Source organism: Cherax quadricarinatus, unplaced genomic scaffold (genome assembly GCF_038502225.1).
Source record: "Cherax quadricarinatus isolate ZL_2023a unplaced genomic scaffold, ASM3850222v1 Contig1997, whole genome shotgun sequence".
NCBI classification, from domain to species: Eukaryota; Metazoa; Arthropoda; class Malacostraca; order Decapoda; family Parastacidae; genus Cherax; species Cherax quadricarinatus.
The window spans coordinates 28,867-55,771 of NW_027197023.1; the positions used below are offsets into that span (position 1 = coordinate 28,867).

At 38.7% G+C, this 26,905-nt stretch overlaps 1 protein-coding gene across 2 annotated transcripts in view; it reads left to right on the plus strand.

Moving 5' to 3' along the window:
* Nucleotides 1–26,905, plus strand: part of LOC128698218 (uncharacterized) — a gene marked incomplete at its 3' end in the record, with an annotated part of 62,762 nt that overhangs the window by 25,566 nt on the left and 10,291 nt on the right. For both annotated transcript variants that reach the window (XM_070081227.1, XM_070081228.1), the window contains 8 exon segments: nt 979–1,172; nt 1,617–1,712; nt 3,311–3,412; nt 4,521–4,654; nt 5,064–5,194; nt 10,306–10,565; nt 12,404–12,604; nt 17,617–17,780. In XM_070081227.1, the coding sequence (XP_069937328.1) occupies nt 979–1,172; nt 1,617–1,712; nt 3,311–3,412; nt 4,521–4,654; nt 5,064–5,194; nt 10,306–10,565; nt 12,404–12,604; nt 17,617–17,780 (1,282 nt within the window).

Genomic DNA, 26,905 nt, shown 5'->3' on the forward strand with positions numbered 1-26,905 from the left:
TTAATGTAATCAATCCATCAATCTTGAAAAGAATGCAGCATATGCACGAAGAAGTGGCTTATATACTGTAGATGTAGATGTAGTCGGACTTGAGTCCTGGAAATGGGAAGTACAATGCCTGCACTTTAAAGGAGGGGTTTGGGATATTGGCAGTTTGGAGGGATATGTTGTGTATCTCTATACGTATATACTTCTAAACTGTTATATTCTGAGCACCTCTGCAAAAGCAGTGATAATGTGTGAGTGTGGTGAAAGTGTTGAATGATGATGAAAGTATTTTCTTTTTGGGGATTTTCTTTCTTTTTTGTGGGTCACCCTGCCTCGGTGGGAGACGACCGACTTGTTGAAAAAAAAAAAAAAAAAAAAAGTGTGAGGTGAAGCAGGTGTAGGCAATATCACAGTGGACAGATCCACAGGTGGAAGTAGGTCATGCCTATAGGTTCAGCAGAGGGAAGGGAGACAGCAGGCCTGCTGCCTCCCTTCCTTCTACCTCACTCCAGCAAGGATGTTCCCTGTGACTGTATTTACCTGAACCTCCTCCTCTTTTCTGCATCATTGCAAGCTCCTGATGATGTGTTGATTGCAACATGAAATGCCTAGACCTGTCATTCAACTCCCCCCATAGTTGTTTTGTATCTTGTATCGCCTGTTCATGATATTTTCATATGTTAGTATGTATGTATACCCTTAAAAACTGTGATTTTTTTTTTAATAATGGCCATATCCCACTGAGGTAGGGGGACCTGAAAATAAGAGGAAACACATTCTCCGTCATTCATTTAATTGCTGTCTTGCATTGGGTTTATAGGCAACTAAGGAGTGAATAACTGGGAATGTGTTTTCTGTTTCTGAGTTCCATTGCCTTTGTGAAAAGCAATGTATGTTAGAAAAACTAAATCATGAAAATGTAAGACAGTTTTAATAATCCTAAAATATTTTCCTCTCTGAAATTTAGCGTGTGCTTACTGTCTTTGCCAGGGATGATAGAGCGCAACATTCGTCGTGGGTGTGAGGAGCAGGAGATGGATTCGCTGATCATAGGGTTCCTGTTTGCTAGACATGCTGGCCAGGAGGGACGTCACATCTTCCCATCTTACTCTCAGTGGTTCAACACACTCTTTGCAACAGAGTCGGGAAGTCCTGTACCAAACAAGCAGGCTTTCACTTTCTTGGTCAGTTTGGTACTATTTATTGGATTAATCCTTCTTGGAACATGTGAAATCACTACTTGATAACAGTCCAGGATGGGCCATAACAGTTTAATTTTATATCCAATTTGTGGCTTAGTTGCGAATTGTTTCAGTCACGAGATTGTTCCAGCCATGGTGTTGTGACTTTTATTCTTCATAGGATAAGTCATACCCTCTCTGTTGCATTGTACAGTATTGTTTATTGTTCAGAAAATTTTTTCACTTCAAATTAAGTAAAAGTATTAGTTAATTTGTAAGACTTATTGATTTATTTAGTTTTTCTGAGTAGATCTAAGCAAGCTGTTGAAACAACAGACTAAAATGAATGACCATTAAAAGGCTTCTCCACAAGCTGTTAGTGTTATGGATTAGCAGATAAAACAAAAGGGTGAATCTGTAGGTATGATTATGTAAACTATCTTTCAGATCCACTTCTTGACAGAGCTGGTACCCCATGAGCCAGCTTACTGCCTTCGTGCTCACCTCACAAATCAGATCTTTGTACCGAAGGGATGTCAGGAGGTAATCTTCATTTTTTGTTGCTTTATAAGCTCTGTGTAACTCATTCGAGTTTAGCTTCTTTTTTAATATAATAATAATAGAACAAGGGACCAGTAACCCCTTCTTCTGTATAAATTACTAAAATTTAAAAGAAAAACTTTGGATTTTCATTTTAGGTCACCCTACCTTGGTGGGAGACAGCTGGTTTGTTGAAAAGAATAATAATAATAATAATAATGTTGTTTTATAACAACCTTCAGTATTTTGTTACAATTTTAATTAGGAAATCTATACGGTGTTTCTTTCTTTCAGCGAACTTAAGTGTTCTTCATATTTCTGAGTAATATTCATTATCTAATAATGGCAGATGAACAATGAAAGATGTGAAATAACCACAGAGGGAGTTAAATGATAGCCCTAGGCCTTTTGTGTTGCAATCAACACATCATCAGAAGCTTGCAATGTTGCAGAAATGAGTAAGAAGTCCAGGTAGATTCTATCTGGACTTCCTACTCATTTTTGTGCCCGATGATGTGTTGATTGCAACAAGAAAGGCCTAGAGCTATCATTCAACTACCCCTGTGGATTTTGTATTTATTATCTATTTCCACATTTTGTGGTCTCTTTAGCATTACCATACATTCATGCTTTTGAAAGCAGCTTTGCTGGGCAGTTTTACACAATCTTTGTGTAATTTATGGTAATTCTGTAGTATGAAAATAAATGGTATAAAATACTGACACAATGGAAACATAAACACATATGCAGTTTAATGTGATCCTTTATTGCAGTGGTTCCCAAACTTTTTCAGCTTGTTACCCAATTTAACATGCCACATAAAGCATGTAACCCCTTTCACAAAATGTTGTTATTATTGATATATATGGCTAAATGTGAACGTATACAGCCTCGCATACTCTGCTAATCCTAGCAAAACCATTGAAAACGTAAGAACCACACATACATTATATATAAAATTAATAATAGCTACAAATTCACAGTAACAGTGGGTAAATACTAACTATATACTGCACAGGGCAGTACACATACATACCAGCTTATGTCTACCTCGCCTGATGCTCACAGATAAACTGACAGTGTGAAATAGAGGCAGCCTCAGGAAGTGAGTGACGTGTACTGGACAGGTCGATCTGGGCTACTGAGTGACTTTTGTCCTGAAGCATACTTGTCAAAATACTTTTGGGTTTCCACACACTTAGCTATATATTTCTTCTTTTCTAATACTGTATATTAGTTTTTGATGTTTATTGTTATTTGGTTTAACTTTATTACTTACTTATAATAGGTTTACTTTACAACTTTATATACTAAGACAAAGTTAACAATAATCCTCATACCGGGTACCGCATTGTTTTCTTGATTTTCAGAATTCATAACTTTTTTTCTGTCACCCCTCCATTACCCCCCAAAAATGGTTAAATTACCCCCAGGGGGTAATTTACCCCCAGTTTGGGAACCACTGCTTTATTGACAACGTTTCACCCACACAGTGGGCTTTTTCAAGTCACACACAGATCTGTGTGTGATCACATTAAACTGCATGTGTTTATGTTTCCAATTCTGTAGTATCTTATAATTATCATTTAATTCTCTCTTAGGTTTTGAGAGAGTATTGTTACTTAGCCAGAGCAAGACTTCAAGAACTGAAGGACACACAGCACATAGACTCAAGTCATCTGTCAACTCATGCCTTAAGTACAGTGAGTCTTTACTTCTCACAAATAACCCAGACTCAAGTAAAGAAGTTTATAATGATATTTCAGTCCATCTTGGGTCATTGTCAAGTCACAACTGAGAGAGAAAAAGCAGAGATCAGAAGATAGGTTGGGGTCCATTCTCTTGACCTGCCTTCTGTTATTTTCAGCTTTTTTTTTTTCTCTCTCAGTTATGACTCAACACAAGCTTCCTCTCCTAAGTGCAGATTATTTGAAAATTTTTCCAGTTATGGCATTGCTTTTATTATTCTTTGTATTTATATGTGTTCTAGGTAGTAGGTTGGTAGACAGCAACCGCCCAGGGAGGTACTACCGTCCTGCCAAGTGAGTGTAAAACGAAAGCCTGTAATTGTTTTACATGATGGTAGGATTGCTGGTGTCTATTTTTCTGTCTCATAAACATGCAAGGTTTCAGGTACGTCTTGCTACTTCTACTTACACTTAGGTCACACTACATATACATGTACAAGCATATATATACACACACCCCTCTGGGTTTTCTTCTATTTTCTTACTAGTTCTTGTTCTTGTTTATTTCCTCTTACCTCCATGGGGAAGTGGAACAGAATTCTTCCTCCGTAAGCCATGTGTGTTGTAAGAGGCGACTAAAATGCCAGGAGCAAGGGGCTAGTAACCCCTTCTCCTGTATATATTACTAAATGTAAAAGGAGAAACTTTCATTTTTCCTTTTGAGCCACCCCGCCTCAGTGGGATACGGCCGGTGTGTTGAAAGAAAGAAAGATTTGTGTGTGTTTGCACCTCTGTTGAAATGATCACAGCTTTCTAATTTAAAACCTGTATGTGAAAGTTCTATAGCAGCAGGTACATTTTTCTGGGGTCATTTGAAAGGTTGGAAGACTTGCAGCTGTTATCTTTAATGTGTCATAAGTTTAACAAATGTTATTACTTTCATCTCACTGAGAATATAAAATAAAATTAAAACTATTAGAGTAGGTCTTTGCCAGAAGGCAGAATGCCATGAGCATATGTCTGTTGCTGTAGCTATGAGAACTGAAGATAAAACACCACAAGTATAGCTCCGTTCTTTTAGATTCAAGTAGATAATCACATTTTTTTTATGTTTATGTTGCAGGTGGCTGATGAGGTAGAGGCTGCAGTGAATCACTTCAGTCAAACTGGTAAAATACCAAATTTCGTCACAGAAGCATCAATATTCCGTAACCCGTACTTTCGCTCGTCCTTCCTGCCTGCTTTACTAGCACCCAGGTACATGTGAATTATTTAATTCTTTTGAATTAATAGTTTAGAAAACTGACACGTTGATAAATGAAGAACTTGTGCAACATTTGCGTATCTTTATTCTGGAAACGTTTTGCCAGCCAGTAGCTTCTTCAGTCCAGTGAAGAAAAGGTGGAAGAAGAGGAGGCATTTTAGGCAATCAGTCCCTCAGCCTGGAGTTAAAGTGTTCAGTCCATCAGTCCTGCCCTCCAATCTGATATCCAGTTTTTCCTTATCTGAATCGTTTGATGCCCTCATCACCTTACTCCAGTGTAATTTACTAAATGTAAAAAGAAAACCTTTAGTTTTTCTATTTAGGTCACCCTATATTGGTGGAAGATGGCTGGTATGCTAAAGAAATAATAATAATAATAATAATAGTGATAATCCTTCGCAGGCCTTTACCAGATGTTCCAGATTCTCGAGCAAAGCTGATTTCTGCCCTCCATTCCACAGGAAAAATTCCATCTAACATGTTCAATTATTATGTTGAAGCTTGTCAGAAGGAAGCCTCAGACTTGTTAACAGGTAAGAAGAAGTTATTACAATTGAAAATAATTTTATAATTTGGCTGTTTAGGACACTCCAGTACGTTAAGTGTTTGCACTCTAGCAGCAGTCAGAATCTTTCCCAAGGTAACTGCCTGCTCTCTTGTCTTCTTGTTCAAGTGATGACTGTTGCTCCTTTCTTTTCATCTTATAAACCTGCAAGATGACAGGTAAGTATTGTGAACATCTGTTTTCAATTGCTTTTACACTTAGCTGTACAGTGAACTCTCGATATTATGGGCAAAATTCACTAGCTAGATTGCATTATTAAATCCTTCATTTTTCCAGCAGTAATGTTAAATGATCAGTTATGGAAGGAGAAAAGAGAATATGAATGTGTAAATTCAAGAATTATGTGGATTAAAGTAAAGGTTGGATGCGAGAAGTGGGTCATAATAAGCGTGTATGCACCTGGAGAAGAGAGGAATGCAGAGGAGAGAGAGAGATTTTGGGAGATGTTAAGTGAATGTATAGGAGCCTTTGAACCAAGTGAGAGAGTAATTGTGGTAGGGGACTTGAATGCTAAAGTAGGAGAAACTTTTAGAGAGGGTGTGGTAGGTAAGTTTGGGGTGCCAGGTGTAAATGATAATGGGAGCCCTTTGATTGAACTTTGTATAGAAAGGGGTTTAGTTATAGGTAATACATATTTTAAGAAAAAGAGGATAAATAAGTATACACGATATGATGTAGGGCGAAATGACAGTAGTTTGTTGGATTATGTATTGATAGATAAAAGACTGTTGAGTAGACTTCAGGATGTACATGTTTATAGAGGGGCCACAGATATATCAGATCACTTTCTAGTTGTAGCTACACTGAGAGTAAAAGGTAGATGGGATACAAGGAGAATAGAAGCATCAGGGAAGAGAGAGGTGAAGGTTTATAAACTAAAAGAGGAGGCAGTTAGGGTAAGATATAAACAGCTATTGGAGGATAGATGGGCTAATGAGAGCATAGGCAATGGGGTCGAAGAGGTATGGGGTAGGTTTAAAAATGTAGTGTTAGAGTGTTCAGCAGAAGTTTGTGGTTACAGGAAAGTGGGTGCAGGAGGGAAGAGAAGCGATTGGTGGAATGATGATGTAAAGAGAGTAGTAAGGGAGAAAAAGTTAGCATATGAGAAGTTTTTACAAAGTAGAAGTGATGCAAGGAGGGAAGAGTATATGGAGAAAAAGAGAGAAGTTAAGAGAGTGGTGAAGCAATGTAAAAAGAGAGCAAATGAGAGAGTGGGTGAGATGTTATCAACAAATTTCGTTGAAAATAAGAAAAAGTTTTGGAGTGAGATTAACAAGTTAAGAAAGCCTAGAGAACAAATGGATTTGTCAGTTAAAAATAGGAGAGGAGAGTTATTAAATGGAGAGTTAGAGGTATTGGGAAGATGGAAGGAATATTTTGAGGAATTGTTAAATGTTGATGAAGATAGGGAAGCTGTGATTTCGTGTATAGGGCAAGGAGGAATAACATCTTGTAGGAGTGAGGAAGAGCCAGTTGTGAGTGTGGGGGAAGTTCGTGAGGCAGTAGGTAAAATGAAAGGGGGTAAGGCAGCCGGGATTGATGGGATAAAGATAGAAATGTTAAAAGCAGGTGGGGATATAGTTTTGGAGTGGTTGGTGCAATTATTTAATAAATGTATGGAAGAGGGTAAGGTACCTAGGGATTGGCAGAGAGCATGCATAGTTCCTTTGTATAAAGGCAAAGGGGATAAAAGAGAGTGCAAAAATTATAGGGGGATAAGTCTGTTGAGTGTACCTGGTAAAGTGTATGGTAGAGTTATAATTGAAAGAATTAAGAGTAAGACGGAGAATAGGATAGCAGATGAACAAGGAGGCTTTAGGAAAGGTAGGGGGTGTGTGGACCAGGTGTTTACAGTGAAACATATAAGTGAACAGTATTTAGATAAGGCTAAAGAGGTCTTTGTGGCATTTATGGATTTGGAAAAGGCGTATGACAGGGTGGATAGGGGGGCAATGTGGCAGATGTTGCAAGTGTATGGTGTAGGAGGTAGGTTACTGAAAGCAGTGAAGAGTTTTTACGAGGATAGTGAGGCTCAAGTTAGAGTATGTAGGAAAGAAGGAAATTTTTTCCCAGTAAAAGTAGGCCTTAGACAAGGATGTGTGATGTCACCGTGGTTGTTTAATATATTTATAGATGGGGTTGTAAGAGAAGTAAATGCGAGGGTCTTGGCAAGAGGCGTGGAGTTAAAAGATAAAGAATCACACACAAAGTGGGAGTTGTCACAGCTGCTCTTTGCTGATGACACTGTGCTCTTGGGAGATTCTGAAGAAAATTGCAGAGATTGGTGGATGAATTTGGTAGGGTGTGCAAAAGAAGAAAATTAAAGGTGAATACAGGAAAGAGTAAGGTTATGAGGATAACAAAAAGATTAGGTGATGAAAGATTGAATATCAGATTGGAGGGAGAGAGTATGGAGGAGGTGAACGTATTCAGATATTTGGGAGTGGACGTGTCAGCGGATGGGTCTATGAAAGATGAGGTGAATCATAGAATTGATGAGGGAAAAAGAGTGAGTGGTGCACTTAGGAGTCTGTGGAGACAAAGAACTTTGTCCTTGGAGGCAAAGAGGGGAATGTATGAGAGTATACTTTTACCAACGCTCTTATATGGGTGTGAAGCGTGGGTGATGAATGTTGCAGCGAGGAGAAGGCTGGAGGCAGTGGAGATGTCATGTCTGAGGGCAATGTGTGGTGTGAATATAATGCAGAGAATTCGTAGTTTGGAAGTTAGGAGGAGGTGTGGGATTACCAAAACTGTTGTCCAGAGGGCTGAGGAAGGGTTGTTGAGGTGGTTCGGACATGTAGAGAGAATGGAGCGAAACAGAATGACTTCAAGAGTGTATCAGTCTGTAGTGGAAGGAAGGCGGGGTAGGGGTCGGCCTAGGAAGGGTTGGAGGGAGGGGGTAAAGGAGGTTTTGTGTGCGAGGGGCTTGGACTTCCAGCAGGCATGCGTGAGCGTGTTTGATAGGAGTGAATGGAGACAAATGGTTTTTAATACTTGACGTGCTGTTGGAGTGTGAGCAAAGTAACATTTATGAAGGGATTCAGGGAAACCGGCAGGCCGGACTTGAGTCCTGGAGATGGGAAGTACAGTGCCTGCACTCTGAAGGAGGGGTGTTAATGTTGCAGTTTAAAAACTGTAGTGTAAAGCACCCTTCTGGCAAGACAGTGATGGAGTGAATGATGGTGAAAGTTTTTCTTTTTCGGGCCACCCTGCCTTGGTGGGAATCGGCCGGTGTGATAATAAAAAAAAAAAATAAATTTTTCCATGTTTATTGCAATGTATCTGTCAGTTGTGTGTACAGTACATTGATACGCATAGAGTACGTTAGTATATTTTTTTGCTATTTTTATGCATTATTCTGATTTAATGGGCACTTAGACAGTCTCCCCTATTTGTTCATTATAGCAAAGATATACTGTAGATCACTGATTATATGGAAACTGGCATTAAACATTTTCAGATGGTTTTGTTTAATATGGCCATCTGAGCTATGATGTCGGCACACTTCTGGCAGTACAACGTGTGTTTCGTGCATTTTTTTGTTTCATGTGCATTTCATATGTGTTTTGTATGTGTTTCATGGGTGTTTTGTATGTGTTTCATGGGTGTTTTGTATGTGTTTCATGTGTGTTTAGTGTGTGTTTCATCTTTTGTTTGGTCTTTCTACCTCAGCAAAAGATGGCTGGTGCATTAAAAAAAAATTTCCATCTGGCCATTGCTTTGCAGAATTCAATCCAGTTTTTAAGTTCATCTTACATAATATTAAAAAATATAACTAAAGATAGAGGTATTTGGTAAGTTCTGAGATATTTGTCTAAATAGTAGAAAGTAGGTGTAAGATATGATTTAGATGTCATTACATTTCAATGAACTCATAGCAGGTTAATATTTTTAATGTTAAATATTGTCAAGATGTATTTTTAATCCTTATTACATTCTTCTTGAAGAGGAAGCAATATTAATTATCACATCTGTGTCTGTACATCTTCATATTCACATCATAAAAAAAAGGCATCAGTTAGTTAAGAATCCTAAATGAATTTAGTACAAAGAATTTCTTTTGCCTGAACTAACGCACAGTATATTTTGTAAGTTGAGCCTTTTTTATGAACAATTTTGCCACCTGTTTCAGTGGTGTGTATTCAGCTCTCAACTGAAAAAGCTTTGGTTCAATCCCAGGCAAGTCAAGACACAGTAGGGAAAGGTCTCCTTGTACTTTCTGCCCTTGTTCACCTAGTAAATAAGTATCTGGGTATTACTTATCCTTGTAGGTCACATCCTCAGGAAAGAGGACCAGAGGACTCCAGTGGAAGTAAGCGATTAGATTTGACTTACTTGGGTTATGCTGGATTAATAACCCACTAGGGGTAATAGGAGTCCTGCCAATTGGCCTGGTACATTCGATTTCAACTCTCGTTTGGAGTTCATCAGTTCGAACATGCAGTATTGAGTTGTAATATTTGTCTTTTTGAGTTAATATGAAGAATTTCTTATACTGAGGGAGGGGTGGGATATTTGCAGTTTTGAACTAGAGTATCAGGACCCCTCTGGCAAGACTTCAACATATGTGTACTCACCTAGTTGTGGTTGCAGGGGTTGATTCACATCTCTTGGACCCACCTCTTCCCTGGCTGCTACTAGGTCACTCTTCTTGCTCCATGAGCTGTATCATACCTCTTCTTAAAGCTATGTATGGTTCCTTCCTTCACTACATTACTTCCCAGACTATTCCAGTTCCTGACAACTCTGTGACTGAAGAAATACTTCCTAACATCCCTGTGATTCATCTGAGTCTTCAACTTCCAATTGTGTCCCATCTCCGGAACATCCTGTCTCTGCCCACCTTGTCAATTCCTCTCAGTATTTTATGTGTTGTTATCATATCCTCCCTATCTCTCCTGTCCTCCAGTGTCACGTGTGTGTGTGTGTGTGTGTGTGTGTGTGTGTGTGTGTGTGTGTGTGTGTGTGTGTGTGTGTGTGTGTGTGTGTGTGTGTGTGTGTGTGTGTGAGCATTGCATGATGATGACAGTGTGGTAAATGAATGTGCATTATATTTCATCTTCCATTCTCTTTCAGGTGTATTTATTGATGTTAAAGAAGACATTATTATTGAAGATCCTGTCACAGAGCTCTCTCATCAGCTCCAGGACTTAATTAAAGAAGCCACAAGCTGCCAGGATAGAGATAAAACCTCGTTATCTGCGATGCTCCCGACTCTCTCTCGAATTTCACACAAGATTGAAGAAATAATGAAGTTATCAGATTCTAAACTAAGACATATTAAATATTTATCCCTAGATGCAAGAAAATTCAATACAAAACTGGTATCTTATCAGGTATGTATAATGATATAGGGTATAATTAATAATACAATAACAATAACAATGTTTTGTAAAGGGATTCAGGGAAATTGGTTAGCTGAACTTAAATCCTGGAGGTGGGGAGTATAATACCTGCACTCTAAAGGACGAGCTTGGGTTATTTACTTTTTAGTGACGTCTAAACTGTCGTATCTGCACGCCTCTGATAAGACTGATAGTGTGAATGATATTAACCTGTAAACGGTCCAAGCAGATCTACGTTCACATGTGTAGTGCTACAAAAGTAGATCTATGTTTTTTTTTACATATTTTCAAATATAACAAAAAAAACCAGTAGATCAAAGTTTTTTACGCATTTTCATAAGTAAAAAAACAAAAAGATCTACTTTTTTACATACTTTCAAATGTTGAAAAAACGTATATATACGTTTGGACAGTTTACGGGTTAATAATAATAATTTTTATTTTAGCATGATACATGTTTATACTAAGGAGTGTAACAGTTGGGTGTACACGCCAAAAGCCCCTTTGTATGCAGAGCATTTTGGGAAAACTTAAGACTAACTTTGAAGATTAATAAGGCAATAACAGTGCAATAATTATACATATGGTCATTAGGTGAGTTACAGTTAATACAAGAAAATTGAATATTCTGTTAGTTCATGCTATATGGCTTTAATAAGTTTGGTAGAGAAGAATTACAGTTTTGATTATTAACCTAAGGTGGACATAATGAAATGATTAAATAACAAAAAGGCACAATACCGTGACTGGAACGATACACAAATAACCCGCACATAAAAGAGAGAAGCTTACGACGACGTTTCGGTCCGACTTGGACCATTGACAAAGTCACACTGTGACTTTGTCAATGGTCCAAGTCGGACCGAAACGTCGTCGTAAGCTTCTCTCTTTTATGTGCGGGTTATTTGTGAACTGATTAAAATTTGAGAGGATTACATATATTGAGAGTAAGTACATGTATTTATTGATTATAATGTTTTACCTATGTTCATGATATTGAGCAAATGCATGTATGGTTTTTATATATTTATTTATGGTGCGCTATGTTAGGTTAAGGAGATAAGGTTTTTTTTAACTGTAGTTTTAAAAATGCAAGCTGAGCCAGTGGTTCTGGAGATTTCTGGCAGAGAGTTCCAGATTTTGGGTCCTTTTGTGTACAGTGAGTTTTTGAAAAGATTTAACCTGATACGGGGAATTTCATAGAGATTTTTGTGTCTAATATTGTGTCCACGGGTGAAAGCGTTTCTTTTTCAGGTCACCCTGCTTTGGTGGGAGATGGCTAGCATGTTTAAAAACTAACAATAATAATAATAATATTAATGTAACCTAGGTAGTAGGTTGGTAGACAGCAACCGCCCAGGGAGGCACTACCGTACTGCCAAATGAGTGTAAAACGAAAGCCTGTAATTGTTTTACATGATGGTAGGATTGCTGGTGTCTTTTGTCTGTCTCATAAACATGCAAGATTTCAGGTATGCCTTGCTACTTCTACTTACACTTAGGTCACACTACACATACATGTACAAGCATATATATACACACACCCCTCTGGGTTTTCTTCTATTTTCTTTCTAGTTCTTGTTCTTGTTTATTTCCTCTTATCTCCATGGGGAAGTGGAACAGAATTCTTCCTCCGTAAGCCATGCGTGTTGTAAGAGGCAACTAAAATGCCGGGAGCAAGGGGCTAGTAACCCCTTCTCCTGTATAAATTACTAAATTTAAAAAGAGAAACTTTTGTTTTTCTTTTTGGGCCAACCTGCCTCGGTGGGATACGGCCGGTTTGTTGAAAGAAGAAGAAGAAGAATATTAATGTAAATATATGTCCACAGGTGACAGAAAAAATAATTGAAACTGTACAGAAATTGTGCATCACCTCTACCCCTGAGAAGAGTATAAGGAAAACGCGACCGTATTGTCTCTCTCAGTTTGTGTCACTGGTGTCTTCGAGCATCACCCTGCAGTGTGCATTCTTCACCCACCTATTGCATACACTTAGGATTGGTCAACATGATGAGCTTCCTGATGAGCAAGTGAGTGACATTGGCAATTCTCTGATGATATTAATAAATAATTAAGACGTACAGTACCGCATTTTTTTAAATCTGCATACTTTTTCTCTTTTTTTATTTCACTGGGCTGGTTATTGTAATTTGGTGTAGTAGTATTTGTGTTGTGGGTTTCTTTGTACATAGTTTCAAGAATAGGTATGATAGGGCCCACTTGCCTAGGAGCTAGGCCTCGACCCTAGTAACCACATATAGATGACTAGATTTAGGCAAGCACAATGAAGGTGTTGTGAAAATATCACAGCTACTACTGTGGGCACTTTTATTCCACCAGGCAGTGGATTACAATCCTGTATTCATAAACACTTCACAAAAGGCAACTAAAATGCTAGTAACATCATTTTATGTATCAGTTACTAAAATAGAAAAAAAAAAAAAATAGCAAAGCAGCTGTTGAATGAGTGTCCTCGGACAAGGACCACCTAAATCCTCCCTTCTAGGGAGTACAGGTATTAAGGACAGTATGTATCAGATCCTAGGTAGTAGGTTGGTAGACAGCAACCGCCCAGGGAGGTACTACCGTCCTGCCAAGTGAGTGTAAAACGAAAGCCTGTAATTGTTTTACATGATGGTAGGATTGCTGGTGTCCTTTTTTCTGTCTCATGAACATGCAAAATTTCAGGTACGTCTTGCTACTTCTACTTACACTCAGGTCACACTACACATACATGTACAAGCGTATATATACATACCCCTCTGGGTTTTCTTCTATTTTCTTTCTAGTTCTTGTTCTTGTTTATTTCCTCTTATCTCCATGGGGAAGTGGAACAGAATTCTTCCTCCGTAGGCCATGCGTATTGTAAGAGGCGACTAAAATGCCTGGAGCAAGGGGCTAGTAACCCCTTCTCCTGTATATATTACTAAATTTGAAAGGAGAAACTTTGGTTTTTTTCTTTTGGGCCACCCCGCCTCGGTGGGATATGGCCGGTGTGTTGAAAGAAAGAAAGATGTATCAGATAAGTCAAATACAGTGGACCCCCGGTTAACGACATTTTTTCATTCCAGAAGTATGTTCAGGTGCCAGTACTGACCGAATTTGTTCCCATAAGGAATATTGTGATGTAGATTAGTCCATTTCAGACCCCCAAACATACACGTACAAACGCACTTACATAAATACACTTACATAATTGGTCGCATTGGGAGGTGATCGTTAAGCGGGGGTCCACTGTATATCTAAAGCAACATCTTTATCTTGATTCCACTTAGCACTGGAATCAATATATTATAATCATCCACTTATTGTAACCTCTGTATTTCTACCCTAAATATACATTAATTTTTTTTTAAAACATAGGCTGTTTCCCACAAGGGAAGGTGACCTGAAAATGAAGAAACGCTTTCATCACCACTCACTCCATCACTGTCTTGTCAGAGTTATGCCAGTGTACCAATACTACAATAATTGTCAATATATCTATGAACAGTATTAATATCTCTTTATTTCAGCATTGCTGCTTTAATATACAGAGTTTTGTTACTTAAAATAATAATTATATTTAATAATTTTATCTTCAGACAATTTTATTACAATATACTGAACTTAGCATTCAAATAATCCAACTTCGTCTAGTTTATAATTATATAATATCTGGTGGTCTTTAGTTTTGGTTTTGATTTGCTCAAAATGTTCTTCATAACTAAGGGCATTTCAAAAATGTGTTAAATGTCTCCTAATTGTGTAACAATTAGGCACCTTTTGTAAAATATGATTTGTTTGTCAGGAAAGAGCTTCATTCATGTCCCTTGTACTTGTCCTCTGTCCATGCCCAAAGATAAATTCCTTATTATTTGGGATATCTGATCTTGGAAAATAATACCCATGGTAAAAATGAAACTCCTCTCATAGAAAACAGAACTTTTCTGTAACCTGCAAATAGTCCCTACCTCTTTTCACTGCTTTGATAAATTATTTATTTATTTATTATCATACCGGCCGATTCCCACCAAGGCAGGGTGGCCCGAAAAAGAAAAACTTTCACCATCATTCACTCCATCACTGTCTTGCCAGAAGGGTGCTTTACACTACAGTTTCTAAACTGCAACATTAACACCCCTCCTTCAGAGTGCAGGCACTGTACTTCCCATCTCCAGGACTCAAGTCCGGCCTGCCGGTTTCCCTGAATCCCTTCATAAATGTTACTTTGCTCACACTCCAACAGCACGTCAAGTATTAAAAACCATTTGTCTCCATTCACTCCTATCAAACACGCTCACGCATGCCTGCTGGAAGTCCAAGCCCCTCGCACACAAAACCTCCTTTACCCCCTCCCTCCAACCCTTCCTAGGCCGACCCCTACCCCGCCTTCCTTCCACTACAGACTGATACACTCTTGAAGTCATTCTGTTTCGCTCCATTCTCTCTACATGTCCGAACCACCTCAACAACCCTTCCTCAGCCCTCTGGACAACAGTTTTGGTAATCCCGCACCTCCTCCTAACTTCCAAACTACGAATTCTCTGCATTATATTCACACCACACATTGCCCTCAGACATGACATCTCCACTGCCTCCAGCCTTCTCCTCGCTGCAACATTCATCACCCACGCTTCACACCCATATAAGAGCGTTGGTAAAACTATACTCTCATACATTCCCCTCTTTGCCTCCAAGGACAAAGTTCTTTGTCTCCACAGACTCCTAAGTGCACCACTCACTCTTTTTCCCTCATCAATTCTATGATTCACCTCATCTTTCATAGACCCATCCGCTGACACGTCCACTCCCAAATATCTGAATACGTTCACCTCCTCCATACTCTCTCCCTCCAATCTGATATTCAATCTTTCATCACCTAATCTTTTTGTTATCCTCATAACCTTACTCTTTCCTGTATTCACCTTTAATTTTCTTCTTTTGCACACCCTACCAAATTCATCCACCAATCTCTGCAACTTCTCTTCAGAATCTCCCAAGAGCACAGTGTCATCAGCAAAGAGCAGCTGTGACAACTCCCACTTTGTGTGTGATTCTTTATCTTTTAACTCCACGCCTCTTGCCAAGACCCTCGCATTTACTTCTCTTACAACCCCATCTATAAATATATTAAACAACCACGGTGACATCACACATCCTTGTCTAAGGCCTACTTTTACTGGGAAAAAATTTCCCTCTTTCCTACATACTCTAACTTGAGCCTCACTATCCTCGTAAAAACTCTTCACTGCTTTCAGTAACCTACCTCCTACACCATACACTTGCAACATCTGCCACATTGCCCCCCTATCCACCCTGTCATACGCCTTTTCCAAATCCATAAATGCCACAAAGACCTCTTTAGCCTTATCTAAATACTGTTCACTTATATGTTTCACTGTAAACACCTGGTCCACACACCCCCTACCTTTCCTAAAGCCTCCTTGTTCATCTGCTATCCTATTCTCCGTCTTACTCTTAATTCTTTCAATTATAACTCTACCATACACTTTACCAGGTACACTCAACAGACTTATCCCCCTATAATTTTTGCACTCTCTTTTATCCCCTTTGCCTTTATACAAAGGAACTATGCATGCTCTCTGCCAATCCCTAGGTACCTTACCCTCTTCCATACATTTATTAAACAATTGCACCAACCACTCCAAAACTATATCCCCACCTGCTTTTAACATTTCTATCTTTATCCCATCAATCCCGGCTGCCTTACCCCCTTTCATTTTACCTACTGCCTCACGAACTTCCCCCACACTCACAACTGGCTCTTCCTCACTCCTACAAGATGTTATTCCTCCTTGCCCTATACACGAAATCACAGCTTCCCTATCTTCATCAACATTTAACAATTCCTCAAAATATTCCTTCCATCTTCCCAATACCTCTAACTCTCCATTTAATAACTCTCCTCTCCTATTTTTAACTGACAAATCCATTTGTTCTCTAGGCTTTCTTAACTTGTTAATCTCACTCCAAAACTTTTTCTTATTTTCAACAAAATTTGTTGATAACATCTCACCCACTCTCTCATTTGCTCTCTTTTTACATTGCTTCACCACTCTCTTAACCTCTCTCTTTTTCTCCATATACTCTTCCCTCCTTGCATCACTTCTACTTTGTAAAAACTTAGTAACTAATCTATTTTATCCATGGGGATAAAATAATCTATTTTATCCATGGGGAAGTAGAAAAAGAATCCCTCCTCCATAAGCCATGCATGTCATAAGAGGTGACTAAGATGCCAGTAGCAAGGGGCTAGTAACCCCTTCTCCTCCTCTATAAATTACTAAATGTAATAAGAAGAAATTTTTTTTATAAAACTGTTTGTTTCTTTTTTGGGTCAACCTGCTTTGGCTGGTGTGTTGAAAAGCAAACTTAGCTGTTCATTAGTAAATTTTTTTCATTTATTTTATTATTTTTTAACGCATAAATCATCTTCCTACCATGAGCAGCACTGTCACCTTCGTTTTTCCTAAAATGTGTCTGACAGGGAATTATTTCTCAAAAATAATTTTTGTTCTAATTGTGTGTATCAACCTAGTGCTAATAATAATTTCCACTTTATAAGATTAGTATAGCAAAGATAACACAGCTGTGTATTACATATTTTGATATCTTGAATTAGTTAAGTAAGGCAAGTAGTGGTAGTGACACAGGAGACAGAAATTGGAGTGAATTGAGGCGGGAGGCGGTGATGGCGGCTCCAGCAGCAGAGAGGATGGAGGAGGAGCAGGTGGCATGTCGTGGTCATTGTTGAAGGACAAGAAAAGGAGCACTGCAGAAGAACTAAGGGGCCCACAATACTCCACTTCTACCACTTCTTCATTGCTACTACTATTATTGCCTTGCTTGAATTAGGTCATGTCATCAGCTGTGCATATATTAAGTTTTGTGAATTAAGATAAATAAACTACTAAGAAATTAAGAAATTTTAGTCTCGCATATTTTGCAAAAATTCATTTTAAATTAAAATAGCTTCTTATTATATTTCATTAATGAATATTTTTTAGTACTTAACTAACGTCATTTTCCAATATTTCAGAGTGAGTGTCATGGAATAATTATGTCTGAGCTGTGGAAGATTGAAGGTCTTTTTCTTCCTGTCATCGATGCTTCTGTACCAGAACAGAAGCCTCAGTCTTTCATCACATTCTACTTGCACAAGTTACAGTTTAACTCCTATCAGGCTTGTATCTTTGCCTGTAGGTTAGTTTCACTGTTTTTGTTTTTCAACACACTGGCTGTCTCCCACATATCTTACAGCAGAAAGATTCTCTTCCACTTCTCCATGGAGAACTAAAAGTAATATGTTTTTGAAACTGGCAAGACAGTGATGGAGTGAATGATGGTGAAAGTTTTTCTTTTTTGGGCCACCCTGCCTTGGTGGGAATCGGCCAGTGTGTTAATAAAAAAAAAAATAAAAATATAAGGAGCACTGTGGGCTAAATTTGTAGCCCTGTATTTGCAGTTATGCATATATACCAATGGTATCCAAATGTGTGTATAAAGTCAGTACAATCCTGGATTTACAAATGTGCTTCAAAAGTTGGTACAATCCTGGACTTGCAAATGCAAAGACTTGGGCTCTGTCTCCAGTTCTTACACATCATATCTTCATAATATAGTGACAGTCATATTTCATTAAGAATGTAAATAGTGCACACAATGCAGGTTATGGCATTTTATTATTAAGACATTTCATCCTCCGCAGATGACTGCATAGTCTCCGGTTGATAAACTGTCTTCGCAATAAATTACCATAACCTGTATTGCGCATCATATTTCCATACTATCTGTATTCTCTACCATTGTATTATCATATTCCAATATAATTTTGGTTGTTGTATATCTTCACTGTGCTTAATTTGACTAAAATACTCTGTATATCACTAGTGAATCACTACATATATATAAAATTTTATCTGTACTGCTACCACTACTTTACAGTTCTCTCAGCCTTTAGCAAGTGTAGAGGCATAACAGTGAAATGACTTGATATACTGTAATGATATGAGTGTAAATAAGTCACCACACAGAGGTCTGGAATCCATGGCATGCTAGTACAAATACAAATCAAATTTTTATGTCTTAGCATTGGTTACAATGTGTGATTTTCATTTTATAAAGTGTTGTTAAGTTGTCACAGACTACTGATTGTTAAAACTCATTCAGTTATCTGTTTATAATAGAAATAAATAATTATTATGGAATCTAATACTAATAATAATGTATCTAATTTTAAAAAGATAGGTAAAATATGATTATGGATTCTTCAACATAGGTTATAGAGTGGTTAATTCAACATAGTTTATAGACAGGTTATAGAGTGGTTAATTCAACATAGTTTATAGACAGGTTATAGAGTGGTAAATTCAACATAGTTTATAGTCAGGTTATAGAGTGGTAAATTTTAATTATTCATTATTTTACCTTATTACTAAAATGAGGTAGGAATGTTGTGCCATTGGTTTGAACCCTTTGTGTGGTGAATAGGGAAACAGTTTATATACAGACAAAATAGTCTGTATTAACTTTTGACAGATCACTCACAACATAAGAACAGAACTGGCTCTAGAAGCTTATTGAAAAATGTGCTAACTGGATTTACTAGATCCTTAAGCTATTCTTCATAGGTAGTAGGTTGGTAGACAGCAACCACCCAGGGAGGTACTACCGTCCTGCCAAGTGAGTGTAAAACGAAAGCCTGTAATTGTTTTACATGATGGTAGGATTGCTGGTGTCTTTTGTCTGTCTCATAAATATGCAAGATTACAGGTACGTCTTGCTACTTCTACTTACACTTAGGTCACACTACACATACATGTACACGTTTATTTATACACACTCATCTGAGTTTTCTTTGATTTTATCTTAATAGTTCTTGGTCTTATTACTTTTCCTTTTATATCCATGGGGAAGTGGAATAAGAATCTTTCCTCCGTAAGCCATGCGTGTTGTAAAAGTCAACTAAAATGCCGGGAACAATGGGCTAGTAACCCCTTTTCCTGTAAAGATTACTAAAAAGAATAAGAAGAAGAAAATTGTCAAAGTGGGAAGTCTGAATGTGCGTGGATGTTGTGCAAATGATAAGAAAGAGATGATTGTGGATGTTATGAATGAGAAGAAACTGGATGTCCTGGCTTTAAGTGAAACAAAGCTGAAGGGGGTGGGAGAGTTTCAATGGAGAGGAATAAATGGGATTAGGTCAGGGGTTTCAAATAGAGTTAGAGCTAAAGAAGGAGTAGCAATAATGTTGAAGGATAAGCTATGGCAGGAAAAGAGGGACTACAAATGTATAAATTCAAGGATTATGTGGAGTAAAATAAAGATTGGATGTGAAAAGTGGGTTATAGTAAGCGTGTATGCACCTGGAGAAGAGAGAAGTGTAGAGGAGAGAGAGAGATTCTGGGAAATGTTGAGTGAATGCGTGGGGAGTTTTGAATCAAGTGTGAGAGTAATGGTGGTTGGGGATTTCAATGCTAAAGTGGGTAAAAATGTTATGGAGGGAGTAGTAGGTAATTTTGGGGTGCCAGGGGTAAATGTAAATGGGGAGCCTTTAATTGAGCTATGTGTAGAAAGAAATTTGGTAATAAGTAATACATATTTTATGAAAAAGAGGATAAATAAATATACAAGGTATGATGTAGCACGTAATGAAAGTAGTTTGTTAGATTATGTATTGGTGGATAAAAGGTTGATGGGTAGGCTCCAGGATGTACATGTTTATAGAGGGGCAACTGATATTTTATTATTATTATTTTATTTTTTTTTTATTATCACACCGGCCGATTCCCACCAAGGCAGGGTGGCCCGAAAAAGAAAAACTTTCACCATCATTCACTCCATCACTGTCTTGCCAGAAGGGTGCTTTACACTACAGTTTTTAAACTGCAACATTAACACCCCTCCTTCAGAGTGCAGGCACTGTACTTCCCATCTCCAGGACTCAAGTCCGGCCTGCCGGTTTCCCTGAATCCCTTCATAAATGTTACTTTGCTCACACTCCAACAGCACGTCAAGTATTAAAAACCATTTGTCTCCATTCACTCCTATCAAACACGCTCACGCATGCCTGCTGGAAGTCCAAGCCCCTCGCACACAAAACCTCCTTTACCCCCTCCCTCCAACCCTTCCTAGGCCGACCCCTACCCCGCCTTCCTTCCACTACAGACTGATACACTCTTGAAGTCATTCTGTTTCGCTCCATTCTCTCTACATGTCCGAACCACCTCAACAACCCTTCCTCAGCCCTCTGGACAACAGTTTTGGTAATCCCGCACCTCCTCCTAACTTCCAAACTACGAATTCTCTGCATTATATTCACACCACACATTGCCCTCAGACATGACATCTCCACTGCCTCCAGCCTTCTCCTCGCTGCAACATTCATCACCCACGCTTCACACCCATATAAGAGCGTTGGTAAAACTATACTCTCATACATTCCCCTCTTTGCCTCCAAGGACAAAGTTCTTTGTCTCCACAGACTCCTAAGTGCACCACTCACTCTTTTTCCCTCATCAATTCTATGATTCACCTCATCTTTCATAGACCCATCCGCTGACACGTCCACTCCCAAATATCTGAATACGTTCACCTCCTCCATACTCTCTCCCTCCAATCTGATATTCAATCTTTCATCACCTAATCTTTTTGTTATCCTCATAACCTTACTCTTTCCTGTATTCACCTTTAATTTTCTTCTTTTGCACACCCTACCAAATTCATCCACCAATCTCTGCAACTTCTCTTCAGAATCTCCCAAGAGCACAGTGTCATCAGCAAAGAGCAGCTGTGACAACTCCCACTTTGTGTGTGATTCTTTATCTTTTAACTCCACGCCTCTTGCCAAGACCCTCGCATTTACTTCTCTTACAACCCCATCTATAAATATATTAAACAACCACGGTGACATCACACATCCTTGTCTAAGGCCTACTTTTACTGGGAAAAAATTCCCCTCTTTCCTACATACTCTAACTTGAGCCTCACTATCCTCGTAAAAACTCTTCACTGCTTTCAGTAACCTACCTCCTACACCATACACTTGCAACATCTGCCACATTGCCCCCCTATCCACCCTGTCATACGCCTTTTCCAAATCCATAAATGCCACAAAGACCTCTTTAGCCTTATCTAAATACTGTTCACTTATATGTTTCACTGTAAACACCTGGTCCACACACCCCCTACCTTTCCTAAAGCCTCCTTGTTCATCTGCTATCCTATTCTCCGTCTTACTCTTAATTCTTTCAATTATAACTCTACCATACACTTTACCAGGTACACTCAACAGACTTATCCCCCTATAATTTTTGCACTCTCTTTTATCCCCTTTGCCTTTATACAAAGGAACTATGCATGCTCTCTGCCAATCCCTAGGTACCTTACCCTCTTCCATACATTTATTAAATAATTGCACCAACCACTCCAAAACTATATCCCCACCTGCTTTTAACATTTCTATCTTTATCCCATCAATCCCGGCTGCCTTACCCCCTTTCATTTTACCTACTGCCTCACGAACTTCCCCCACACTCACAACTGACTCTTCCTCACTCCTACAAGATGTTATTCCTCCTTGCCCTATACACGAAATCACAGCTTCCCTATCTTCATCAACATTTAACAATTCCTCAAAATATTCCTTCCATCTTCCCAATACCTCTAACTCTCCATTTAATAACTCTCCTCTCCTATTTTTAACTGACAAATCCATTTGTTCTCTAGGCTTTCTTAACTTGTTAATCTCACTCCAAAACTTTTTCTTATTTTCAACAAAATTTGTTGATAACATCTCACCCACTCTCTCATTTGCTCTCTTTTTACATTGCTTCACCACTCTCTTAACTTCTCTCTTTTTCTCCATATACTCTTCCCTCCTTGCATCACTTCTACTTTGTAAAAACTTCTCATATGCTAACTTTTTCTCCCTTACTACTCTCTTTACATCATCATTCCACCAATCGCTCCTCTTCCCTCCTGCACCCACTTTCCTGTAACCACAAACTTCTGCTGAACACTCTAACACTACATTTTTAAACCTACCCCATACCTCTTCGACCCCATTGCCTATGCTCTCATTAGCCCATCTATCCTCCAATAGCTGTTTATATCTTACCCTAACTGCCTCCTCTTTTAGTTTATAAACCTTTACCTCTCTCTTCCCTGATGCTTCTATTCTCCTTGTATCCCATCTACCTTTTACTCTCAGTGTAGCTACAACTAGAAAGTGATCTGATATATCTGTGGCCCCTCTATAAACATGTACATCCTGAAGTCTACTCAACAGTCTTTTATCTACCAATACATAATCCAACAAACTACTGTCATTTCGCCCTACATCATATCGTGTATACTTATTTATCCTCTTTTTCTTAAAATATGTATTACCTATAACTAAACCCCTTTCTATACAAAGTTCAATCAAAGGGCTCCCATTATCATTTACACCTGGCACCCCAAACTTACCTACCACACCCTCTCTAAAAGTTTCTCCTACTTTAGCATTCAAGTCCCCTACCACAATTACTCTCTCACTTGGTTCAAAGGCTCCTATACATTCACTTAACATCTCCCAAAATCTCTCTCTCTCCTCTGCATTCCTCTCTTCTCCAGGTGCATACACGCTTATTATGACCCACTTCTCGCATCCAACCTTTACTTTAATCCACATAATTCTTGAATTTACACATTCATATTCTCTTTTCTCCTTCCATAACTGATCATTTAACATTACTGCTACCCCTTCCTTTGCTCTAACTCTCTCAGATACTCCAGATTTAATCCCATTTATTTCCCCCCACTGAAACTCTCCTACCCCCTTCAGCTTTGTTTCGCTTAGGGCCAGGACATCCAACTTCTTTTCATTCATAACATCAGCAATCATCTGTTTCTTGTCATCCGCACTACATCCACGCACATTTAAGCAACCCAGTTTTATAAAGTTTTTCTTCTTCTCTTTTTTAGTAATTGTATACAGGAGAAGGGGTTACTAGCCCATTGCTCCCGGCATTTTAGTCGCCTCATACGACACGCATGGCTTACGGAGGAAAGATTCTTTTCCACTTCCCCATGGACAATAGAAGAAATAAAAAGAACAAGAGCTATTTAGAAAAAGGAGAAAAACCTAGATGTATGTATATATATATATATGCATGTGCGTGTCTATGAAGTGTGACCAAAGTGTAAGTAGGAGTAGCAAGATATCCCTGTTATCTTAGCGTGTTTATGAGACAGAAAAAGAAACCAGCAATCCTACCATCATGCAAAACAGTTACAGGTTTTTGTTTCACAGTCATCTGGCAGGACGGTAGTACTTCCCTGGGTGGTTGCTGTCTACCAACCTACTACCTACTACCTGATATATCGGATCATTATTTAGTTGTAGCTACAGTTAGAGTAAGAGGTAGATGGGAAAAGAGGAAGGTGGCAACAACAAGTAAGAGGGAGGTGAAAGTGTATAAACTAAGGGAGGAGGAAGTTCGGGCGAGATATAAGCGACTATTGGCAGAAAGGTGGGCTAGTGCAAAGATGAGTAGTGGGGGGGTTGAAGAGGGTTGGAATAGTTTTAAAAATGCAGTATTAGAATGTGGGGCAGAAGTTTGTGGTTATAGGAGGGTGGGGGCAGGAGGAAAGAGGAGTGATTGGTGGAATGATGAAGTAAAGGGTGTGATAAAAGAGAAAAAGGTAGCTTACGAGAGGTTTTTACAAAGCAGAAGTGTTATAAGAAGAGCAGAGTATATGGAGAGTAAAAGAAAGGTGAAGAGAGTGGTGAGAGAGTGCAAAAGGAGAGCAGATGAAAGAGTGGGAGAGGCACTGTCAAGAAATTTTAATGAAAATAAGAAAAAATTTTGGAGTGAGTTAAACAAGTTAAGAAAGCCTAGGGAAAGTATGGATTTGTCAGTTAAAAACAGAGTAGGGGAGTTAGTAGATGGGGAGAGGGAGGTATTAGGTAGATGGCGAGAATATTTTGAGGAACTTTTAAATGTTAAGGAAGAAAGGGAGGCGGTAATTTCATGCACTGGCCAGGGAGGTATACCATCTTTTAGGAGTGAAGAAGAGCAGACTGTAAGTGTGGTGGAGGTACGTGAGGCATTACGTAGAATGAAAGGGGGTAAAGCAGCTGGAACTGATGGGATCATGACAGAAATGTTAAAAGCAGGGGGGGATATAGTGTTGGAGTGGTTGGTACTTTTGTTTAACAAATGTATGAAAGAGGGGAAGGTACCTAGGGATTGGCGGAGAGCATGTATAGTCCCTTTATATAAAGGGAAAGGGGACAAAAGAGATTGTAAAAATTATAGAGGAATAAGTTTACTGAGTATACCAGGAAAAGTATACGGTAGGGTTATAATTGAAAGAATTAGAGGTAAGACAGAATGTAGAATTGCGGACGAACAAGGAGGTTTCAGAGTGGGTAGGGGATGTGTAGATCAAGTGTTTACATTGAAGCATATATGTGAACAGTATTTAGATAAAGGTAGGGAAGTTTTTATTGCATTTATGGATTTAGAAAAGGCATATGATAGAGTGGATAGAGGAGCAATGTGGCAGATGTTGCAAGTTTATGGAATAGGTGGTAAGTTACTAAATGCTGTAAAGAGCTTTTATGAGGATAGTGAGGCCCAGGTTAGGGTGTGTAGAAGAGAGGGAGAATACTTCCCGGTAAAAGTAGGTCTTAGACAGGGATGTGTAATGTCACCATGGTTGTTTAATATATTTATAGATGGGGTTGTAAAAGAAGTAAATGCTAGGGTGTTCGGGAGAGGGGTGGGATTAAATTATGGGGAATCAAATTCAAAATGGGAATTGACACAGTTACTTTTTGCTGATGATACTGTGCTTATGGGAGATTCTAAAGAAAAATTGCAAAGGTTAGTGGATGAGTTTGAGAATGTGTGTAAAGGTAGAAAGTTGAAAGTGAACATAGAAAAGAGTAAGGTGATGAGGGTATCAAATGATTTAGATAAAGAAAAATTGGATATCAAATTGGGGAGGAGGAGTATGGAAGAAGTGAATGTTTTCAGATACTTGGGAGTTGACGTGTCAGCGGATGGATTTATGAAGGATGAGGTGAATCATAGAATTGATGAGGGAAAAAAGGTGAGTGGTGCGTTGAGGTATATGTGGGTAATAAAAAACGTTATCTATGGAGGCAAAGAAGGGAATGTATGAAAGTATAGTAGTACCAACACTCTTATATGGATGTGAAGCTTGGGTGGTAAATGCAGCAGCGAGGAGACGGTTGGAGGCAGTGGAGATGTCCTGTCTAAGGGCAATGTGCGGTGTAAATATGAGAAGTTTTTACAAAGTAGAAGTGATGCAAGGAGGGAAGAGTATATGGAGAAAAAGAGAGAAGTTAAGAGAGTGGTGAAGCAATGTAAAAAGAGAGCAAATGAGAGAGTGGGTGAGATGTTATCAACAAATTTTGTTGAAAATAAGAAAAAGTTTTGGAGTGAGATTAACAAGTTAAGAAAGCCTAGAGAGCAAATGGATTTGTCAGTTAAAAATAGGAGAGGAGAGTTATTAAATGGAGAGTTAGAGGTATTGGGAAGATGGAAGGAATATTTTGAGGAATTGTTAAATGTTGATGAAGATAGGGAAGCTGTGATTTCGTGTATAGGGCAAGGAGGAATAACATCTTGTAGGAGTGAGGAAGAGCCAGTTGTGAGTGTGGGGGAAGTTCGTGAGGCAGTAGGTAAAATGAAAGGGGGTAAGGCAGCCGGGATTGATGGGATAAAGATAGAAATGTTAAAAGCAGGTGGGGATATAGTTTTGGAGGGGTTGGTGCAATTATTTAATAAATGTATGGAAGAGGGTAAGGTACCTAGGGATTGGCAGAGAGCATGCATAGTTCCTTTGTATAAAGGCAAAGGGGATAAAAGAGAGTGCAAAAATTATAGGGGGATAAGTCTGTTGAGTGTACCTGGTAAAGTGTATGGTAGAGTTATAATTGAAAGAATTAAGAGTAAGACGGAGAATAGGATAGCAGATGAACAAGGAGGCTTTAGGAAAGGTAGGGGGTGTGTGGACCAGGTGTTTACAGTGAAACATATAAGTGAACAGTATTTAGATAAGGCTAAAGAGGTCTTTGTGGCATTTATGGATTTGGAAAAGGCGTATGACAGGGTGGATAGGGGGGCAATGTGGCAGATGTTGCAAGTGTATGGTGTAGGAGGTAGGTTACTGAAAGCAGTGAAGAGTTTTTACGAGGATAGTGAGGCTCAAGTTAGAGTATGTAGGAAAGAGGGAAATTTTTTCCCAGTAAAAGTAGGCCTTAGACAAGGATGTGTGATGTCACCGTGGTTGTTTAATATATTTATAGATGG